Raw genomic sequence first — 22,810 nt, 5'->3', positions numbered from 1 at the left:
TGGAAGCCTTGAGTCCATGGCCAGTGACTGCCTGCCTGGGTCGAGTGTGGTGTGATCACCTGTGAAACGGGAGTCATCATGGTCCTACCTATGAGGCAGTTGTGAACTTGAAATGAGAGAATGGGTGTGAGGGGCTCAGTCCAGTGTCTGCCACGTAGTGTTCGGTGGATTTGATTGCTGTCACCATTGTCATGCTCACTGTGGTCATCGTTGCCATCACTGTCGTACCTCATATCAGACCCAAATCCGACAGCATGTGTTTTCACAGAGCAAGAGTCAGCTGGAACTAAATGCCTGAAAGTGACACTCAGCCACAAGGCAACTTCCTGGTTGGGGTTTGTTTGGTTTGGTGTTTTTTTCTTTTTTTCAAGAAGTAACTTTATTTATTTATCTATTGGCCACACTGTGGAGCATGTGGGATCTTAGTTCCCTGACCAGGGATTGAACCTGTGCCCCCTGCATTAGAAGCACAGAGTTTTAACCACTGGACTACCAGGGAAATCCCATGGTCGCCTGGGTTTTTAGATTAGAGGGAAGCCTTGTGGAGGGGAGGGGAGTCAGCACAGCAGCAGAGCCCATTTGTTACCATATCTTATGAATTTTCCCCACAACTCTCCAGTGGTCAGGGTGGAGGGAAATTTGGTGTGATGGAGCTGTCTGTCCTTAAATTTCCCTTCACACCAAGAAAACTCAGCCACTTCTTTGAGATTTTATTTGGTTGTCCTGGGAGGAAATGAAAGAATAGAAAACAGTGGGTACAACATTGTAAGTCAACTATACTTCAATTTTCTAAAAAAAGGAAAAGAAAAGAAACCCACTTGGATTTAGAATGATTTAAGATCCACATGTGTGTGCTTTGACAGCCAGTGGAGTGCCATATTGAGCCACAGACAATTTCCAGGTGATACGACTGGGAACCCTAAATATTTGAGTGCTTGCTCCATAAGCAAGGTACTATGTTAGGTACTCTCAGACAGGGGCACAGAGATTAGTGAAACTAGATGCTGCTTTTCAAGAATTTAGAGTTCGGAAGATAAGACTCAAATATCCACAACATCATGAAAGGGAAACATTAATAATACAATATAAGTGCAGATACTGGTAACCTCTGATGATTTTTAATGCACACACTGTGAGTCTCAAAGAGTAGTTGTCCAGTCAGCAAGCAGGCATGAAAAGGATGGAGCTATAGAAGAAGAGGATAGAATTTATTTTTAAAGTAAAAGCAAATATTTGATGATAGTTGTTACTCACCTACCAGGATGTCTTGTGCCTTCCACTTTGGCGCAAACCCGACCAGTTTGACAGCCAGAGGCCTCCTCTGGAATCACCAACCTTAGCCTCAGACATTTGGGAAGATGGAGTCAGACAGAGTCAGCACCCACACATCCCCATCATCATAACCACTGTCGAGCCATTGTCGTCATCCATTTACTTGCCATTTTCCTTTCCGCCCCTCATTTTGCAGGATCCTTTTATAATGACTTCTCACTGTAATGCCAGATGTTGGTGAAGGAGATTGCCCCTGCTTTAGAGTCCAGGAGACAGTTCTGCTGCAAACTTCTGGACAGGGCTTCAGTTCTATATACACTAGCTTTCACACTTCTTGGTGGCAATGGAACTATTTTATTCCCATAAAACCTTTCATGGCACTGATATAAAAGCAATTCTGCCTCCACCTGAAGCCATCTCAATCCTGCTTTCATCACACATGTACCCAGAACCCACTGCCCATCCAAGGGATCACCTCGGATTCAGAGAACCCCACTTTGTATTTATTTTATTTACTTATTTCTGGCTGTGCGGGGTCTTCATTGCTGTGTGGGCTTTTCTCTAGTTGTAGCGAATGAAGGCTACTCTCTAGTTGCGGCGTGTGGGGTTCTCATCGTGCTGGCTTCTCTTATTGTGAAGCACTGGCTGTAGGGTGTGCGGGCTTCAGTAGTTGCAGTTCCCAGGCTCTAGAGCTCAGTCTGGATAGTTGTGGAACACAGACTTAGTTGCTGCATGGCATGTGGGATCTTCCAGAACCAGGGATCAAACCCATGTCTCCTGCACTGGCAGGCGGATTCTTTACCACTGAGCCGCCAGGCAAGCCCCTGAAAATTCTCTTTTATTATACATTGCTCCATCAATTTTGACCGATGCAGGCACTTCACACCCAAGCAGTGGTACCTGGCTTAGCAGTGAAACCAGGGACAGCCGTTAAAAAATGAAAACAGGCAACCTTAAGAGCTGCTTCTTTCTGTTTCTTTTTGTTTTAATTTTCAGGGGATTATTTGTCAATAGAGAAATGCCAGGTGTTTATTTTCTTTTAGGGAAACAGAAGAAAGAGAGAGGGTGAGGTTAATCAGCAGAAAGAATGTCTCTGAAAGGAAAGGGGAGGCCAAGGAGCACGTTACAAATGTTGGTAAGAGAATAGTTTTTGAGGATGCTTTTCAAGGCACCAGAAGACTCAGGGGTGAACTCTGTTCCAAAGTTAGTGGGAAATAATGTTCTCTTTCAATTGTTTTAGGTTCAAACAAGACCCCATGCTATCAGAGATCGAAAAGGCATGATCAGAAGTTAATGTACTCACATAAGACTTAAAACCATTATTTCCCTCATACTGATGATATAATAGATATTTCAGTCATACTCATTACCTGTAATTGACCAAAAGAATGACTCGTGAGTGGAATTATGGTAATCCCTTCCCAGTTGTGAATTTCTCTTGTACGAAATGCTAACAATGTATGCATTTACTTCTTAAACATCATTTTGGTAACCTTGAAAATATTCCAGTTCTCATATTTTTGAGTTGCAACCCATTCTTGTAAGGGGTTTCTAAAAGAGGAACTTGAGCCTAGGATTAGAAGAGTAAAAGTCAGCTAGCAAGGGTTGGAATAGGATTGGATAGTGCAAGAATCGACTCCTTGTCTGCTGACTGAATGAACATGGTCATCTCTCAGCCTCTCTGTCCTCAAACTGTTCATCTGTCAAATGGAGCTAAGGAAAATTCAGTGAGAGTATCAAGCTCATAATAAACACTCAGTTGACGGTAGCTGGTAGGAAGGGCCATGGTAGTCAGTGGGAAAGCAGTGGGAGCCAGTGAAGGCCTAGGCAAGACCTGGTTTCCATTCACCCATCCTCCTGGCCTCTGTCCCTCAGCCTGGGGCTCCTTGGATAACATACCTATATGCTCTACTTTCCTGCCCCCAACTCTAAGGGAACACCTTGCTTTCCCCACAGAGCCCAAGGGCTGTGGCTAACCAGGCCAACCAAAGCCATCAGGACTCTTTGGAAAGGCAGGGGGAGGTGCAGAGGGTTGAGCTGGGCTCTAACAAGACAAGCTTTGGCCCCCAGGAGGGAGAAAAAGTCAGCTGTCGAGGTCAGTGCTGACAAGGTCTGGGTACCTTCCCCTCTGTCTCATAAATGAACACCTATCTCACCCTAAAGTATACAATGGCAAACACCAATGAATCTCAGACTGACAGTGGCAGCGGGGAAAGAGGCAGAAGGTCCTAGAATCCTGAGAAGGGGCAGAGGTGAGTCTGCAGTGAAAGCTACTTCAGTTCGTGACTCATTGATAGTATAATCACTGAAGTGGAAACCATTTCTCTCCTTGACTTAGGTTTGTCCCTGGGCTTTTCCTACCCATTTCTCAGTAGTTCAGGCTTTAAAGTCAAGCAGACAGACCAAGTCTCATTTCCACTTTTTATTAGCTTGGCAACCAGTGTCTTCATCTGAGAAATGTAGGTCATAGTTACACACGCCTAAGACAGTGGGTAGCTCTGATGAGAAAATACATGTGACGTGCCTACACACATCATGTGTGTGTTCAGTCGTGTCCCACTGTTTGTGACCCCATGGACTGTAGCCCACCAGGCTCCTCTGTCCATGGAATTTTCCAGGCAAGAGTACTGGATGAATTGCCATTTCCTACTCCAGGGGATCTTCCTGACCCAGGTATCGAACCGGCATCTCTTGTGTCTCCTTTACCACTAGGGACTCAGTTAAGGTCAGTTGCCTCCATGCTCTTCCCCAAAGCACTCCTGCTTTCCCCAAAGCTGCTCCTGCTTCCTCAGAGCGGTGGGGGTGGGGACTTTAAGTTTCCCTGAGGGGAATTGGACAGGGACCATCATCATATGCACTGTCTTTAGACCAGACTGGTAAGTGGAGAGGGAAGGTGTGATGTAGTGCTGAGGAAGAAAGGTTGGACAGCAGTTTAACACACATGCAAGAATTTTTCCACACTTTCTCATGGCCAGTAGCCCTGTTTCCCGTCACCCTCACCAACCCTTGGCTTTTCAGAGACACAGGCTGCTTCCAGCACACTCCATCCCTCCAAGGTCCACCCTGGAGGGCAGCAGTCAGAGCTGGAAGGAGGTCTTGAAAGCATCCACTACTCCATCATTGACAGGAGGGTGCCCGCACCCTGAGTGACACAGGCCTGGAAAGGAAAAGATTCAGAGCCCCCTCTTCATACACGGGCACACATATGCCTGGCATCCTTCCTTCATGTTTCTGTCTTTGCTCTCAGAGTTGCTTCTACTCTGGAACTCGCAGTTTTCATGCTCCATGAATCTCCATGATTCTCCTTCCCTCGCCTCCTCTCTTTTGTCTCGCAACTGGAATTTACTAATTTTTTTTTTTCCTTTTTGGCCATGCTGCATGGCATGTGGGATCTTAGTTCCCTGACCAAGGATCAGACCCATGCTTCCTGCAGTGCAAGCATGGAGGTTTAACCCCTGGACCACCAGGGAGGTCCCGGAACTTACTACTGAGTGTTTCAACCACTAGAAAAGGGTATTTTTTCTTTTTAGAAATATATATATATTTTTTTAATTGTTAACTTTTATTTTTATTTATTTTATTTTTGGCTGCGCTGGGTCTTTTTGTTGCTTCCAGAAGGCTTTCTGTAGTCACAGCAAGCCAGGGCTTCTCTTGTTGCTGAGCATGGGCTCTAGGCATGACAGCTTCAGTAGTTGGGGTATGTGGGTTCGGCAGTTGTGACTTGAGGGGCTTAGTTGCCCCTTGGCGTGTGGGATCTTCCCTGACCAGGGATCAAACCTGTGTCACCTGCATTGTGTAGGCAGATTCTTAATCACTAGACTACCATGGAAGCCCCCAGATTTTTTTTTTCCCTTAATGAAACTTAATTTTTTGGTGTTGGAGAAGACTCTTGAGAGTCCCTTGGAGTACACAAAGCCCAAACCAGTCCATCCTAAAGGAAATCAGTCCTGAATATTCATTTGAAGGACTGATGCTGAAGCTCCGATACTTTGGCCACCTGATGCGAAGAACTGACTCATTGGAAAGACCCTGATGCTGGGAAAGATTGAGGAGGAGAAGGGGATGACAGAAGATGAGATGGTTTGATGGCATCACCGACTCAATGGACATGAGTTTGAGCAAGCTCTGAGAGCTGATGATGGACAGGGAACCCTGGCATGCTACAGTTCATGGAGTTGAAAAGAGCTGGACATGACTGAGCGGCTGAACTGAACTGAATATAGACATGTTGTTCAGAAACCAAATAGTCCTAAAAAAGAGTGAAAAACAGTAATTCCTGCCATCCTGGGGATCACTTTACCCTTTCTGGGTTAGATCACCCTTTTCCCGGGACTCCTTGCTGCCTCCTCTCTTGGTTTGCTCCTTTATTTGATGAAGTGTTTTCTCCATTAGTGTCCTGTGAAAAGGGACATGGGAAGTCAATTTTTAGAATCCTTATAAATTTAAAAAAAAAGTTTTTATAAAATAAAATAAAAATGTTTTTATTCTACCTCACACAGCAGCAGCAGCACACTTAATGGATCATCTCCCTGAATATATAAGTAGGTTGAAAACTATTTCCCTACAGAATTTTGAGAGCAGTTTTTCCATTGACTTTTGGCATCAAAGATTTTTATTGAGAAGTTCAGTATCATTCTGATTCCATTTTTTATTTCTGAAGCATGGGGCTCTGAAAGTTCCCAGGGATCACCCTTGATATAGGTCTTTTTTCATTCATTGTACTGGGGACTCAGTAGATCCTTTAAATCTGGAAACACCTGTTTGTGGGATATTTTCTATTCCATCCTAAATAATTTTATTCCTGCTGTTAGCTTTAATCTCTTTAACCTCCTATTAGCTGGGTGTTGGACCTTTTGCTCTGATCTTTTCATTCTTTTATCCTTTGGTCCTGTTTTCTCTCAATCTCTCGTTCCACTGTCTAAAAGACTTTTTTTACTTTACCTTTAAAAGTGTATATCAAATAATTTATGATTTGCTTGTTATATTTTAGGATCTGGTTCTGATTTTTACTTTTTCTTTTTTTTTTCTTTTTTTTCTTTCTTTTTTTGATGGCACCATGTGACATGCAGGACCCTCGTTCTCTGACTAGGGGAACATTGCCCTCTGCAATGGAAGTGTGGATTCTTAACCATTGGACTGCCAAGGAAGTCACCAGGATCTGATTCTTTTTATCTGATTGCTTTTTATAATATCCTGCAAGATACCATCTTTTGCAGAAGCGATACCATTCTGATATCTCTGAAGATAGGCTTCTTGGTTTTCTTTCTTTTTCTCTCTTATCTTCATTTCCCCCAGGTTTGTTTCACATATGTGTTTATGTGTTTGATGCTTGGTTGGTCAGCCTAATGTTGGAGATTGTTTCAGGAATGTTTGGTGATTTCTAACCATTCATTTTAAAAGAAAGACTCTAATAAGCTGATTGGAGGTCTGTGTGTGGGACTGTCAACCATAAGGTCATCACATCACCAGTCCGCCTTTTGTTGATATTTATGCAAAGTGTGGAAGCCTTTTCTCTGCGACCATTAAGTTTCCCAAGGGAAGAATCCTGCCTGCTGATGTGCCGGGCAGTAGGCATTCCGGGAGTGCCGGTTAAGGATCTGACCAGGGACAGCCCACAGCCCCCCTTTTTCTAGCCCTGTGCTCCCTCCTAGTCTCTGCTGGTGGCCCCCTGTCTGGAATCTCAGTTCATTTTCTCTGTTTGAGTGTTGATTGGAGTGGGAGCGGGCAGGTGGGGCAGTGCTAAGTCATCTGGCTATGTGAGGAGTGATGACTTGTGGGTCCAACAATCCAGTATCAAGCCTTTCAGCTCTCCTGCTGCGTTCAGTCCTCACCTCATCTGTGACTTTTGCAGCTCTAGCTGCCCACGGTGCCCTGCTTATCAGGGTTCTGTGGTAGATCAGCTTCTTTCCCATTAGTTAACATTCTCCAGCTGCAGTCTGTCTCCTAAAAACAGGGTAAAATCTCTTGTTCACACTTGTTGGGACACTTCAAGTGCAAGTAACAAAAAAACCTTGCTTACTAGTCACTTCAGTAACTAGGAGATTTCTTACTGCTGGTGACAGGAAGTCCAGAGGTGGAAGGACACCAGTCCCCAGAGATCAGGGCTTGGCTGTCCGTCCCTGCCCTTTTATTCCACCCTCTTCAGTCTTTCGGCTCCATCTTCAAAGTCTGTAGCAAGATGGCTGCAGCACATCCAGAAGAAACAAGGTCCAGATGAAGATGGAAACCAGCTTTTCTTTGCAAAGAAAAATCTTTTTTAGTGGCATTAAGGACCTTGTTGGTGCAGCCATCACTACCATGCATCTCCAGAACTTTTTCATCATTCAGTCCTGAAACTCTGTACCATTTAACACTTAAGTCCCCATTCCCAGCACCTGGTGTAACCACCGTTCTGCTTTCTGCCTCTGAATTTCACTGTTGCAGATACCTTGTTTAAGTGGAGTCATACAATAGTTGTCCTTTGTGACTGGCTTATTTCACTTAGCGTAGTGTCTTCAAGGTTCATCCATGCTGTAGCATGTACCAGAATTCCCTTCCCTTTTGAGACTTAACTAATATTCCATTGTATGGACATACCATGTTTTGTTTATCCGTTCATCTATCAATTTTTTTTCCACCTTTGTGGCTTTGTTTTTATGTGACTGTGCTTTGGGGATCTGGTTTGAACTCAGGTATTTGACACCTAGAAAGATTTCAAAACAACAAAGTGTCCAAGGTGAAAGGGAGAGAAGAGAGGTATATGAGTAAAAGCCCCTTCATGTTACTTGAAGGGGCAACTTTCAAAGCAGAATGCAGAAAACCTTTCTTTGCTTTTTTTTTTTTAAGATCCTGAGGATTTCCCTAGCAGTCCAGTGGATAAGACTTTGCCTTCTAATGCAGGGACTGTGGGTTCAATCCCTGGTCATGCGGGAGCTAAGAATCCCACCCACCTGCCTCAGGGCCAAAAAACCAAAACGTAAAACAAACAATATTGTAACAAATTCCATAAAGTCTTTAAAAATGGCCCACGTCAAAAAAAAAAATCCTGATTTTTTTTTTTTCCTCTAAAACTTCTTTTTCTCCCTGACTGTCTCCCTGGTCAATCAAAACAATTAACAACTAGCTTTGACCATTCTTCTGACTCTCCTCCTGATGCGGAGGTGTGTTTTCTTTTGTTTCGCACTGCTTAGAAAGCCTTGGTACTGCCTCTTACTGTGACACTGCTTTTCTATAAGCTTAGCCATGACTGGGATGAGATCTGTTGGATTGTTTATACACATGGAATTAATTCGCTCCTTCATTGAGAAACATATTTCTTCAACACCTACTGTTGAGTCAGCCATGCCAATCTGTGGGTCTAGTGGCTTGTCAAAAATTAAATAGAAACATTCACCCTCAGAAGATACAATTAAACTACATATGACTTGATATTAAGAAACAGGCTTGGCTTCAGGGTGAGGAAATTGTGGTCCCATCTGGGACAAAACATTTTTTCATGTAGGTATGGGAACACCGTCATAAAGTCATAGTTCAGCAGCTGTGTTTGTAAGGCTGTCTTTCGTCATCACTGACATTTTGTTGACTGATTTGAGCTTGTTTATCTGGTTGATCTTCCCATCACCGTCTGCTTTCAGAGAGAAGCAACTGCAGGGCAAGTGTAAATTCCTTACATGCAAATGAATGAAGAATTGTAACTGAATTCATAGATGACTAGTTTTAAGTTGAATTAATTCTCTGCCACACGAGTTTGTTTTTTGTATTTTCTATTCTGCTTACAGTGTTGGAGTTTTCCCTGGTACCCGCATTCAGGCAGGGCAGAGTCTCAGCTCCACCCGATCGCGTAGAGAGCTGGTCGCTGCCTCTCCTCTCCGCCTGAATTTTTTCCTTGTGCAGGTCTGTCATCGACCTGCCCTCCTTAATGTATGGGGAAGGCTAATTGGTCTGATTCTGAGCTCCGTGAAACTGGGTGGGTCTGTTTCCCTCAGAAAAGTTTATTCTGTTTGCTTTCTCTTGCCCTTAGACCATCTTCTGCAAATAGCATAAGCAGCAGCACATCTTCAAATCACAGTGGCTACACTCCGGAACCCCCTCTGCCCCCAGTTGGAGGTGACCTCGCCAGCCGACTGTCGAGTGATGAAGGGGAGATGGACGGAACCGATGAATCCGAGAAGCTATTAGACTGTCATTTCTCTGCCCACCACCCCAGACCTCTTGCGGTAGGCCTCTTTCTGTTTCCATCCTGGCATTTCTTTCTCCCCACGCTTTGTGGTGTTTAGGGGACTGCATCCTCCAATAGCATCCTTCCTAAGCAGAGGCCTCCAGGACAGTGTTTTTTGAAAGGGCTTTCCCTGAGGTTGAATGATTGCCTTAGAAATCCCCTTGAAAATCACAGAAGGAAAAGTGAGGGCACCCAGCTGATCATAATCCTTTAAGCACCTGAGTATTTATGCTGCACCTTGAAGTGATAATGCTTGAGAAACGGTGTTCATAGAAGACCACTGGGGAGCTGACCTTCCTGCCTTGCCCATCTGAAAGGCATCGTCTGATTTCAAGACTCAGTCTGGCTAACCTGCTTTGGGGACTGTCTGTCTGAGCAATGTGCCAGGTGCGAGCCCTGGCTGGTTTTCTTCCCTGTTGGTTCTGAGTTTTATTGTTCTTAGTAGGTGTGACCATATGGCACAAAACTCGTGTGTGTGTGTGTGTGTGTGTGTGTGTGTGTGTGTGTGTAGGAAAGAAGGAAGCATTTCATGTCAGCATGATAGCAGGTTAATGAAAAGGTCAGTTTCTCCCCAGTTCCTTGGAAGAGTCCACTTTAACAATTCAGAAGGTCGTTGAAATCCAGGTGGGAGGTATAAGGAAGCATCAGCTGGAAGCTTGTTTATGTTGGCCCTGTGAGCACTTAAAAAAGGAATGCCTGGTGCTACCATCAACAGAGCCGAATTCAGGGAGGCCAGAAACATGGGACCCCATAGCCGCTTTGCTCTGGTCCCAGCGTGAAGCCTTCAAGGTTAGCTCTGACTGTCCCGGGATCTCATGAACTGTGTAGGTGAAATCAGCCCTGCATCAGGAGAGGGACTCCCTGCCCAGTTCTACCAGTGTGCTTCTCCAACAGCTTGAGACTTAACCTCTCGGCTAGTACAGAAACAGGGACGATTAGGAATGCCTCTGACTGTCAGTAATAGAAAAGTCATACCGTGTATGCGCATCAGCCATTTACTTGTCTCATATAGCACAAATTCTAGAGGTGAGTAGTTCCAGGCTTGTTTCTGCATCTCTTCAGTGTCATATTGCGGAGGGAGAATTCCCCAACCCTTTTTGCCTTTCATGCACAGTCTGGATATGGCGGCTCCAGCTCCAACATCACATCCTCACCAAGTCGCATTCTACAAAGTGGGGAAAGGGACTGACAGGAAGGGAGTCTTCCTCTAAGATGCTCTTATGTCATTTCTTAGGGAAGAAGATGTTCCTATGAGCCCTCCCAGCAGACCTCTCTTCCATCCACCAGAAGTAGGTCACATGCCCACCCCTATACCAATCAGTGGCAGAGGATAGGCTTGTAGGAAACACAGGATGGGGCTTCCTAGATGGCTCAGTGGCAAAGAAAATGCCTGCCAATGCAAGAAATGAGGGATTGATCCCTGGATCAGGAAGATCCCCTGGAGAAGGAAATGTTAACCCATTCCAGTGTTTTTACCTGGAGAATCCCATGGATGGAGGAGCCTGGCGGGCTACAATCCATGGGGTCGTAAAGAGTCGGACATGATTTAGCAACTAAAACAGCACACAGGATGAGCCCAGCCATGATTCATCCCAAGGTTCTGGGAAGAAACCCACCTTTCCTGCTCACTGCAGGAAAAAACAGGGAGAACTGGGGAGTGAGATGGTAGTTGATGAGCTTGGCAACTAGTCGGGTCTGCCACAGTGGCCCATGCTGCAAGGAGCTACAGCCCCGCCTGGGGCACCATATGCAATTAAGAACAGGAGCCTCTGGGGCGCTGAGCCTTGCACCTCTATTGAACTAGAGACATAGGTAGCGCAGACAGTTAAGAGGCCTCCAGCTTCCAAGTCTGAAAGTGAGACAGGGCTCTCTACCAGAAGGCCAGACTCTGGAGCACATCAAGATCTCTGTCCAAATGACACGCTGCCAGGCTATAGTGGATTAGCTCAACTTGGAGCCTGGCAGATTTGTGTGCCCTTCATGTTTTGCTGATTTAAATGGAAAGGCCATGGATTTGTTTCTTTGCTTTGTCCTTTCTTTCACGGCCAACTGATACATTAAGTCAATTTTTGTAATGAACCCTCATTTGGGGTGTCTTTAGCAAGGAGACGAAAGAAGAAAAAATGTCTGGACTTGGACCAGTGCCTATGTGCTGTTGGGGACCAGCTTCCATGTGGGAGAACTCCCTTTGTATGTTTTCTGGCTTGGCCAGTAAGCACTTAATGTGAGGAAAAGAGTTTTTCATCAGGAGTACCAGATTTGATGGGTGGCAAGATTTTAGTGCAACCCCCGCCCACCGACCCCCAAACATAAGCAGAAACAAAACAAAGGGAAGGTCTTGCATTTCCTCCTGAGAACTGTTCCAAAGACTGGTTCCAGGAAGCGTTTGTGGAATGAGTGCCAGCCCAGCACTGTGTCTGGGACGGAGTCCAGGGAGCTGCTGGGAGAGGCCTGGGGGAGGGAGAGGAGCTGCATTTGAGTTATAGAGTCACTTGCAAACTTGCCTGAGCTCTGACCAGCCAAATGTCACCTTCTTGCATTTCTGTCTGCTGGCCTTCTGGGTGTCCTAACATCATCATCAAATGACATTTATTAACCATCTAACTGCTCATGTTTCAGCCCTATGTTTAAAGTGTGAGTTCACTCTGAATACTTTGTAGGACCATATCTCTATAGTCCATCCTTTAGCCTAAATCCCTACTAGCCTCATATTGAGGAGGAAGAAGAGAATGGGGGTCTCTGGCCTTTAAACACTTGTAGTCATCAAGACCACCACAGAAGCATTCAGTGTCACATAGAACAGCCACATAACTGTTCCCAGGTGGAAGGTGCTAAAGTGTGTATAGGGGTTTGTGGGAGTTCAGAGTGGCAAGGTAAGTCAGACCAAGGCGACTGGAAAGGTAAGTCTTCATTCAGGCCCTGAGGGAGAGAACTGGACACAGCCCAGAGAAGAGGGAAGACGCAGCAGGAGAGTGAGCTCAGCAGCGGTGGCCGTGTCCCAGGCAGCCTGGCCGTGCTGATGGGAGGGGAGATGAGGCTGACACCAGGAGAGGAAGGGGTTCAGCCCCAGCTGGAAGGGAAGTGGCTCTGTTGACAACAGATAGGAAAGGTATGATCTGTCAACAGGAGAACCTTAGAACAAGCTGTTGCCATTACTGTGATGGGAAGCAGGGAAGCCTGACTTCCTTGAGAAGATGGCTGATGTGACCGGCCCGTGGTGCTGAAAAACCATCCTGGCTACTGTTGCTGTTGGTTTGTTTATTTTTTCAACTGAAAGTGCTGGCTCAGTCCCTGGGATAGAGGAGGTAACCCTCAGTGCCACAGACGATTGAATGTCACTATTGTTGACTCACCCTGTGAGGTTCTACAGAAAATCTGGGAGCTCACACAGAAATATTTTTGGCTTCGATACTATTTGCTTCTTTATTTTGAGGAAAACTATACCCCTGTGTGTTTTTATGTAAATGTTATTTGTCTCTGTGTGGCTTGTATTAGCTTATTAACCTGTAATCAAAGTTAAAAATGTGGTTTTTTTTTTTCCCCTCACAGTTTTGCTCATTTGGGAGTCGCCTCATGGGACGAGGGTACTATGTGTTTGATAGAAGATGGGATCGTTTTCGATTCGCACTAAACTCCATGGTAGAAAAACACTTGAATTCACAGATGTGGAAGTAAGTGAGCAGTTCTTGTGCAATATGAGATGAGCTGCCCCACAACCCTCTGAACCCCAGTTTTCTAAATGAATGTCCCTAGTTGGCTTTTTGTTGAATGAAATGATTCTGAAATCAGAATTCATGATTAATTCTTGAACGTCAGCCCCCCTTGGTGGCTTGCCTGTAGTTTTTCAGAGACAACTACGATGTGTGGTATATTTTATCTTCTTTGGAGATAACTTTTATGTTGGTAATCTTCTAACTAAATGGAAAGGTATAAGACCTTGTTTATTTAAGTGTTAAAGGGCCTTTTTGCCATGACTATCTAAGGATATAAGAATATGCTTCTAAAAAAAAAAAAAAAAAGAATATGCTTCTGTTTATAATGTTAATACTAGAAATGGATACTAAAACTTTCATAATGGTTATTGACCAATTTGCAAATGTTTAAATTAATTGTTTAATTTTTTATGAAAAACTATGCAGCGTGGCCAAACAGGGCAGATCCAGGACCATGTTGCCAAGTTGGTTAAGCTTGTCTTTGGCCCTTCCCACATCCCTAGGACTCTCTCCTCACCTCTCTACATACTTCTCTCTACCCTAAACCTAACTTACGTCCCATTTCTCTATGGTCCTTTTATTCTCCAATACCTCTCGATGTATTTACATTTTAATAGATTCATAAAAAGGGAAAAAGCCTTCTTGACTTAGGGAAATGCAATGCTGTTGTACAGAGTGACACGCTAGGTCCTCTCAAAGCATAGCCTCTAAGGAACTGCCGTTCTGGACACTTGGTAATGCCAGGCTGACCCCCTGGCGCTCTCCAGCCGCCCCCAACCCCTGCAAAGGTGACCTTTTAGGATCTCATAATCTGTAGAATCATGGATCCCTCAGCTCTAGGCCCAGATGGTCCAGGAAAGCCAGCATCGAACCCTCCAGCCTGCCCAGTGAAGCCCAGGAAAGACTGGGAAGGCATTCCCGAGAAACAGTACTAGGTCCTAGGGTAGGACGGGAAGAGCATTTGAAACCTGCCCACTCCCAGGTCGCCTCCTCTCTCCCAGACAGTGCCCTCAGCCCCTATTCACCACTACGCCCTGAGAGCTTCCAGAACTTCTAGAAGTAAGCCCCACCGCGTGTGCTGTGAGCTCTCCACGCAGACTTAGGATGACACGCTGACACTTGTTGTGACGTAGGAAAGGGCCACAAGAGAAGCTTATGGTTCCTTCTCACTTCAGTGACTGCCCAGTGTGTCTCAAGGGCGCCCGTTTTCTACCCGTGGCCTCTCTGAGCGGCACCCGATGGGCTGCATGCGGGGTTCCCGTACCCCTGGTGTCAGGCGACTGAAGCCTGTGAGCGGGTCCCCCAGCGTGGCAGCTGGCCCTGGTGGCCCGCAGCTCTGCTCTCCTGTGTTGTGGAAGTGTTAGTCCCGGACACGTGGAAGGAATGTGTTGATCTGTATTTCGCTGCCTGGTGTCCTGTCAGCTCAAGTCCATATTCCTTTCCTCCTCAGGCACAGAAACCCGAGCCACAGGGCATCAGGTCCCTCCCCCCTTTTCAGGACTTGCCTAACAAATCTGCTGTCACTGAGCAACATTGGGGCTGCCTGGGTGTCAACTCTGGAGAGCGTAGCACCCCGCTGCCCTCTCAACCTCGCTGCCCAAACCCCAGGCCCCGACGGGCCCGAACCTGGAGGGATGGCAGCCGATGGGGGCGTGGAAGACATTAGGAAGAAAAGGAACGGCCAAGACTCTTTTTTCTTTAACAAGCATTTAACTCTGCATCAGGAGACGCCAACACAGTATTCTCTTTCAGCCAGGTCAGCATCTGGATCTCCGTGCCAGCCGGCAGGGGAGGATGGGCTCTGTAATTTATTCGCATCTCGGGGCTTTTGTATGGGACTTCCCTAGGCCAGCGTGCAAAGCTGCAACGGGGACACAGCCCACCAAGCTGAAATCCACTGCCATTGGCACCTGAAAAGCACATGAACTGTCTAGCATGGGGGAAGGGGTTCCCGGGGACAGTGAGCTGCCACATGCCCCCCGCCCTGTTTCGCCCCCTGCCCCTTTGCCCCTCCTGCCTCTGCTGTCCACTTAAGATGAGTGGGGGGAGGAAGGGAAGAGGTAGAAGGTATGCAGAAAAATAGCGCCCATCCCAGTGCTGAGTGTCAGCCAGGGCAGGCTGAGGACTTCAGCTCTGGTCAGCACAGGCTGAAACCTGAGTGTAGACTCTGTAATGGGGAAATCCCGGATCAGGACACTCAGATGGATCCCACTTATGGTCATCGATTGGGGCCCTCTCTAAATGAGCCATCTGGTATTTGTAAATAACTTTTTATTACAAGTAACTGCCAGAACTCTGCCCATATGGACTCCTACCCGTAGTTTAGCTGGTACAAAACTTGAGTGAAGGAAAGATTGAGTGGGATGCCTGGAGAACCACAGGAGGCAGCAGCCAGCAGAGACAATGTGGTGTGCGGACATCGCACCCTCTGAGAAATGGGCCCTGGTGCTGTTAGAGAGGGGTGGTGCAGTGCCAGACAGTTCTAAGGGTGTGTTTAGGCCTTTCTCATCTGATTTATGGGAGTCCTTGGCTGGCATGCTTTGTTGTATTGCTGCTGAGAATTCATCCGCTCACCCATCCACCACCCACCCATCCATCCATTCATTCAGTCATTCATTCATTACAACAAGTACTATTAATGGAGCCCTTGTTTAGTGTCGATAGCATCTTTTACCCTCTTTAGGCTTGAGAGAAAATAGATTTTTCAAACACCATTATGGCCACGCTGACTTTGGCAACATTTTTCTCCTGTATTTGATCTCAGTCTGATGATTTCAAGGACACTGCACTTGTGTATTCGAGGATCCCCATGGATCCCACCCTAGAGATGGAAGCCATGGGCCTCACCAAATTGCAGGCAGAAAACGGAATCCTCTGGAGAGAGCAGGGCTAGGAGAGACATGTCCTCCTCAGCGGGGCCTCTTTCCAGAGTTCCCTGCTGAAGGGAGGCACCGTCTCACACCTATCCGCCTTCAAGTGCTGCTTTCCAAGAGGCAGAGCTAGTTCCTAACTTCTGGGGATCCCCAGCTACATGGAAAATGACTTCCAGTACAAACAGGGAGGAGTGAGCAAGGTGAGAAACAGGAAAGAACCTGTTTGAAAATATGCACCTGGCTCCTGAGATCAGTATCCTCTCTCCTGAGGTCTGTATCCTTTCCTGAAAAGTCAGGGACATGGTGATCCTGAGCCCCCATGCTCCTCCTGGTCCCCAGAGTAGTAACAACATGAACCAAGGCCACGGCTTGGAAGCAGAAGCTGTTTCCATCATGAGTCAAAAGATGGAGTTTGCGGGGAGACTCCCAGGGTGACCCTTTACCTGCTGCGTGCCTGGGCTCCACAGAGTGTAGGAGGCAGAGAGTTTTTCCCCAGGTACCCCCACTCCAGCTTTCAGGAAGGACCCCTCCATTCATGTGTTCTCCTGCATCTATCTTCAGAACAAACTAGAAATTCCTGATCCCCTTCTCTGGATCTATGAGGATTCTTCTACCTTCCCCACTTCTTAACTCAAGGACAGGAAGACCTGCTGAAGAACAGCCACACCCCAGTGATAGCTCCCGAGTGAGTGGGGAGGCGGAGCAAGGTGAAGAGGAACAAATGTAGCAGGGCCTCTCTACAGGGTAACCAGAGACTGCAGACAGCGCATGCAGGGGCAGACTGGCCTGTGAGGAGAGGGGTGACTCCAGTCAAGAGCAGGGTGTGGAGGCAGGGGGCGCAGAGGCTGCAGGGGCATGGGGGGATGTTCTGGCCCCCATGTGCAGGTGGCACAGCCCCGTCCTCACCCTTCGTCAAGCCAGGACCTAAGTGTGAAATGACCACCTCTCATTAAAAATCACCTTCATCACTGCCAGGGGCAAGAAAGCAGGGGGATACTGTTGGGGCAATTTCTATTCTAATTAACATTCACCTTTTATTCGGGAACCCAAATCAGCCATTATCCAATAGCCAAGCATGGAGAAAAGGATCTGAAAACCTGAAAGTGATTAAAACTAGTTTGCCGGATGTTGCAATGGGGGGAAACCATAGGGAAGGGCCATAAATCAGATTTCGCCATCCTTCAAGGCTTCATTTTCCATAGTCTGGTTTCCACCAGGGTTTTCTCTGTAGCCCTGATGCTCACACTTAATCGAGCTTCTGGAGCAATGCAAAGCCTATTTCTCACTGTTTCTCTTTCACTCTTCTCTCACGTTTAGGAAGATCCCTCCTGCGGCAGATAGCCCCATGCCCTCGCCAGCAGCCCACCTCACCACCCCTGTTCCAGCATCCGTTTTACAGCCTTTCAGCAACCCCAGTGCTGTGTATCTTCCTTCAGCTCCCATCAGCTCGAGACTCACCTCTTCTTACATAATGACATCAGCCATGCTCTCAAATGCAGCTTTTGTGACATCGCCGGACCCGAGCGCCCTCATGTCACACACCACAGCTTTCCCTCATGTGGCCGCAACCCTCAGCATCATGGACTCAACCTTCAAGGCCCCACCCGCCGTGTCCCCGATACCAGCCGTCATCGCTTCCCCATCCCACAAGCCATCCAAAACCAAAACCAGCAAATCCTCAAAAGTCAAAGACCTGTCCGCCCGTAGCGACGAGTCTCCAAGTAACAAAAAGAGGAAGCCGCAGTCTTCGACTTCCTCCTCTTCCTCCTCATTACCCCTGCAGACATCCCTCGCCTCCCCATTGTCAGGGCCCCACAAAAAGAACTGTGTTTTGAATGCCAGTTCCGCTTTGAACTCCTATCAGGCGGCCCCTCCCTATAACAGTCTGTCTGTGCACAACTCAAACAATGGGGTGAGCCCACTCAGTGCCAAACTGGAGCCCTCAGGACGGACCTCGCTGCCTGGCGGCCCCACGGACCTAGTGAGACACGTGGGCTCTGGGGGCGGCAGCAGTGACTCCTGTCCCCTCTCTGTGCCCTCCCTTGCAGGGGACCTCTCTCTGGCCTCACACAATGCTGTGTCTTCTCTGCCCCTCTCTTTTGACAAATCAGAAGGAAAAAAGCGTAAGAACTCAAGTTCTAGTAGCAAAGCCTGTAAAATCACTAAAATGCCTGGAATGAATAGCGTTCACAGAAAGAACCCGCCCAGCCTTCTTGCTCCGGTGCCCGATCCTGTTAACAGCACCTCCTCTCGGCAGGTAAGGGACCCGTCCTTCCAGGAGCCTCCTGGCACTGCCCAGGGAGGGGGGTTGGGGAAGCGGCAGTGCCCCCCGACTTAGCCAAGTGGTCCAAACAGGTGGCCCAGATAGGTAACACAAGCATGAGTCCCCTCCTTGATCTCCCTCTAGGTGATTCCACCCCTTGTTCTGAGAGAAGTTTATGTAACAAACACTTTCTACAGTACCCACTACGTGCTAGGTGCTATTCTGAGTCCTATATGAGTATCACCTCATTTAATCCTCACAACAGCCCAGCGCAGTTGATGCTGTTGTAATCACCACTTTACAGATGAGCAGACTAAGGCATAGAGAGATTCTGAGCTCCCCACCTCACTCTGTTGTCAGTCTGGATGATTTCACTGAAGAGTTCTGTTGCCAAGCAGTTTGATCTAGTGGCATCCCTTTAGGAAGAACCCGGGGCCTAGCAGGTTACGTGATGACCTGGGTCCCACCTTGGGGGGCTGCTATGCTTCTCACTTGACCAGGCTCCCTACTCCTAAGATAACTCTTTATTTCCTGAAGTAACACTGCAGCTCACACCACCTGGCACAGAAGTGTTCAAGGCCACTATACACAGATGAGGGTGTCGTGAGGGAAGCTGGGGGGATGGGATGTGGTCCATGAAGAATACATGTTTTTTCCCTGGAGCCCTGTTCTCATCTTCAAGTCTCCCCCTTCTTCTCCGGCCAGGATTGCTGTTTAGAAAACCCTCCCGTCCAACTCTGGTGTCATTTGTGTGTAGAGGAAGGAGCAAGAGGTAGGGAGGGGCTGCCTGGGGTCTCTGCGAGCTGAGTCCAGCGGGAGGGACCTCTCAGGACAGTGTGCATGGACTGTAGCAGCAGCCCCAGGCTGACAGACGTCAGTGGGCCCCAGCCCTATCTGGGAGTGAGGGCTTTGGAGGCATGAGAGGCAGTTGTTTAAAAGATGTTTTCATGGTTTTCATCATCTTTGTGTGAGACTTGTTAAAACCTCATGCAGAGAAACTCTTGAGGGGGATTCACAAAACACAAGCAAACATGCGAGAATAGCAATTTTGGATCTCAAGGGCCAGACAAGCTGCAACCCGAGGCCAAGTCTGCAAGAGGTACATAGGTCCTCTCATCAGGGCCCAGACAGTTGCACACATTTGCAGTTGCAGGGGTGCTGGGGAGAGGGACCAGCACCCACCGGGCACCCCCACCCTGAATCTAATAACTGCTCGTTCTTGCCACCTCCAGGTCTCAGGATGGAGGGCAGATCCAGGGCTTCTTAAACTTGAGGGTGCACATAAATCACCAGGGGATTCTCAATGAAGTTCACATTCTGAGTCAGCAGGTTTGAGGTGAAGCCTGAGAGTCTGCATTTCTAACAGACACCAGGCATTGCCACTGCACTGGTGTGCTGGCCACAAACTGAGCAGCAAGGCTATAGTGCCACCTGTTTTCAATGAAGTTCTAGCAGCTAACTGTTACTTATGGCCTGGACTCTGGTCCAAGCCCTTCATATATTCTTTAATCTTCACCTGTTCTTTACCCCCATTTTACAGATGAGTAAACCAAGGCACAGGAAGGTTAAATAATGTCCCAAAGTCACACAGCAAGTAAATTAGGGCTGGGATTTACACCCAGGCAGTTTGCCTCTGGAGTCTGGACTTTTCATCTGTCTCTATTGATGGAGTGCCTCTGTCTCAAGTAAATGTGGCACTGTTGATTCTTTGATGTGCAGGACCATATGAAATGTTTTGTAAGCATGCTGAATTAGTCAAAACCAGTGGTGAAAGGAGCAGACAAGCCTCCATCAGATAGAGTGCTCATCAGGAGGGAACTCAAAAGAGCAGATGAATGTAACACCTGCCTTGGAGCCAGTCAGTGTTGGTTCTCTATTGCAGCTGATATCTGGGTGCTTGTCACCAGGCCATTAAGAAAAGGCTTTGTCCAGGGTCACCACCGGTGATTTCCAGGTGTTGGGGAAAGCCCTTCGGGAAGCCCTTGGGGAAATCTCAGGCCTTTGGGGAAATCTAAGCCCTTGGGGAAGTCTTAGGCCTTTGGAATCTCTTAGGAGATTGGGTGAGACATGGCACGAGGGTGAGAAATTCAAGGTAAAATATAAAATATGATTTTGGGACCAATAGGGGATCTATTTAATTGTATCTGGTAGTTGTAAGGCCCCAGAATTTGCTGTGGAGATACTAAATGGAGCAAAAAACAAGACTGCGAAGGTAAGGCTGCTGCTGCTAAGTCGCTTCAGTCGTGTCCGACTCTGCGACCCCATAGACGGCAGCCCACCAGGCTCCCCCGTCCCTGGGATTCTCCAGGCAAGAACACTGGAGTTGGTTGCCATTTCCTTCTCCAATGCATGAAAGTGAAAAGTGAAAGTGAAGTCGCTCAGCCCTTTCCGACTCTTAGTGACCCCACGGACTGCAGCCTACCAGTCTCCTCCATTCATGGGATTTTCCAGGCAAGAGTACTGGAGTGGGGTGGCGTTGCCTTCTCCAGAAGGTAAGGCAGGTGTCTATGAAAAGGCGAGGAGCAGGGAACTCCTCCCCTGAGGACGCCACCCACCGCGAGCACAATGGCCAAGCCCACATGCCCCGGGGACAAGTTAGGAAGGACTGGGCTTAAGCTCCCACTGGAAGGCAAAGCTGGTGCCTCTTGCCGTATTTCTTAACAACGATGTCAAGTGTGCTGGGAAAACTTGGAAAAAACGCAGGCATTTATTCTCAGCCAGTCCAAGGGAGTCTGGGCCTGAGACGAAATGGGTCAGGAACTGCAGTCACAGGTGGGAAAACTGGGCCTCCTCCAGAAAACTTGCAATCTGCACGTCTGGGAAACGGCTTGAGAGTTCCCCTCAATTTTCCCTCTGGGATGAGAGGGGCGTGGTGGAGGCCCCCTGAAACATACCCATTTTTTCTGACGTTTAAGGTGGAAACACGAGTTCCACACCACAGGAGGAGAGCCTGCGAGGTACCGTGAAGCCTCCTCCTCTCCCCTCGCGGCTCGTGGTATCCGGGAGTCTGTCCCAAGCTGACACCCGTGTCTGAGGAGGGCTTCACTGGTGTCTTTCAGGTTGGGAAAAATAGCAGCCTAGCTTTGTCACAATCCAGTCCTTCAAGCATATCCAGCCCAGGACACAGCCGACCGGTAAGTTACTGGGGGCAGAAGTCCATAGGGTCTTCAGCAGGGTGGAAAGAATGTGAGCTTTGGGGTCAGACCCTGGTTCACATCTCGTCTCCGGTTAAGAAAATGGCTGCCCGGCGTCTAAAACTAGGCCTTCTGGTAATTGGTTGCGTGCCCTTGGGCAAGTTCCTTCATTTCTCTGTGCTTGAGTTTCCTCGTCTGTAAGAGGGCTCATTCTGACCCCTATCTCATGCGGCTTTTGTGAGGATTAAATTAATTTATTGACATAAAGCCTGTACAAAATGCCTGAGCCCTAACACACACAAATGCTAGCTTTTACTGTTAGCAGTTGCATGATGTTGGGCGGATTACTTCTCTGAGTCGCAGGTTTTTCATACGTTAAATGGCAAAATGGACACCTACCTTCTGAGGTCGCTGTGAAAGTTAAATAAGATGCTGTTGACTAAGGGGCCTTACTCTTGGCAGACATCAGTCAGCACTTTCTCGAGGCTTCTGGTGAGCTGTAGTTATCGTTCAGGATGTGGTTTCATGGTGGAACTGTTCAGGGTAGATTTAAGAGTTTTTTAATAAACTTGAGGTGTGTAAACAGTGTAGATGTGATTTTCTCCAGTGGAGTGTGTGCACGTCCTGGGGAGGCCAGGGAGGGTTGTACATGACGGGAAAAAATATGTGTATGGCTGTTAACATTGTCTCAGGAGTGCCATATGTGTCATAGATACAGAGTTACAGTGTTCTTCTGCACTTTGGCCTTTGGCGTTTTCCCACAAACCTTGGGTAGAGTGTGGGTGAAGGTTAATAGGGAACAGTTTTGTATCCTCAGATCAGGGAGTGCATCTCCAGCATTTTGAGTCACTTGTGGTGGGGTTTGCACTGAGCACCTGCAGCCCACCCTCTGTGCTAGGGTGAAGATGGGGCTCCAGGAATCTGCCTGTTGACAGCAGGCCTCTGAACAGGTTGCAAGGTGTGCCTGGAGACTCCACTTTGACCCTTCACAGGCACCTGTGCAATCAACAACAGCTCTAGGCACACTAGCTGGGAACCCACAGTGGGGTTTAACAGACAGCCTAACTGTAACAATAACACCAACACCTCTCTTTTGTTGAGCTCTTCCTCTGTAGGTGGTGTGCTCTGCCCCTCACATACATTACATACGTTTCAATCTTTTAACAAACTGGTCATGTTGGGGACAAAATGTCATTTTGCAAATGAAGGTGAAGGAACTTGAACCAAACCTGTATATTCAAAGCCTTTATGCTTAACCCAGCACTATACTTCTTCCTTGGGTAATTCTCCATGCTCTCTGTGGGTTAGTTAGGAAAAGATGGACAGAAAAACAAAACAAAAAAGGAGACAGATCAGCT

General features: G+C 47.5%; 1 protein-coding gene and 1 non-coding gene across 5 annotated transcripts in view; one reads left to right on the top strand and one right to left on the bottom strand.

Moving 5' to 3' along the window:
• Window positions 1–22,810, top strand: part of ATXN7L1 (ataxin 7 like 1) — a 255,518-nt gene that overhangs the window by 228,941 nt on the left and 3,767 nt on the right. For all 4 annotated transcript variants that reach the window (XM_065939243.1, XM_065939242.1, XM_065939245.1 and 1 more), the window contains 4 exons: window positions 9,272–9,467; window positions 13,019–13,140; window positions 17,373–18,312; window positions 21,378–21,452. In XM_065939243.1, coding sequence (XP_065795315.1) covers window positions 9,272–9,467; window positions 13,019–13,140; window positions 17,373–18,312; window positions 21,378–21,452 — 1,333 coding nt within the window. The remainder of the gene's footprint in view (window positions 1–9,271; window positions 9,468–13,018; window positions 13,141–17,372; window positions 18,313–21,377; window positions 21,453–22,810) is intronic.
• TRNAR-UCU (transfer RNA arginine (anticodon UCU)) lies at window positions 427–499 on the bottom strand. The gene has a single exon. It is a non-coding gene; the product is annotated as a tRNA-Arg (tRNA).

The sequence above is a fragment of the Muntiacus reevesi genome, chromosome 6 (genome assembly GCF_963930625.1).
Source record: "Muntiacus reevesi chromosome 6, mMunRee1.1, whole genome shotgun sequence".
Classification (NCBI taxonomy): domain Eukaryota; kingdom Metazoa; phylum Chordata; class Mammalia; order Artiodactyla; family Cervidae; genus Muntiacus; species Muntiacus reevesi.
This window is presented reverse-complemented; position numbering and strand designations above follow the sequence as displayed.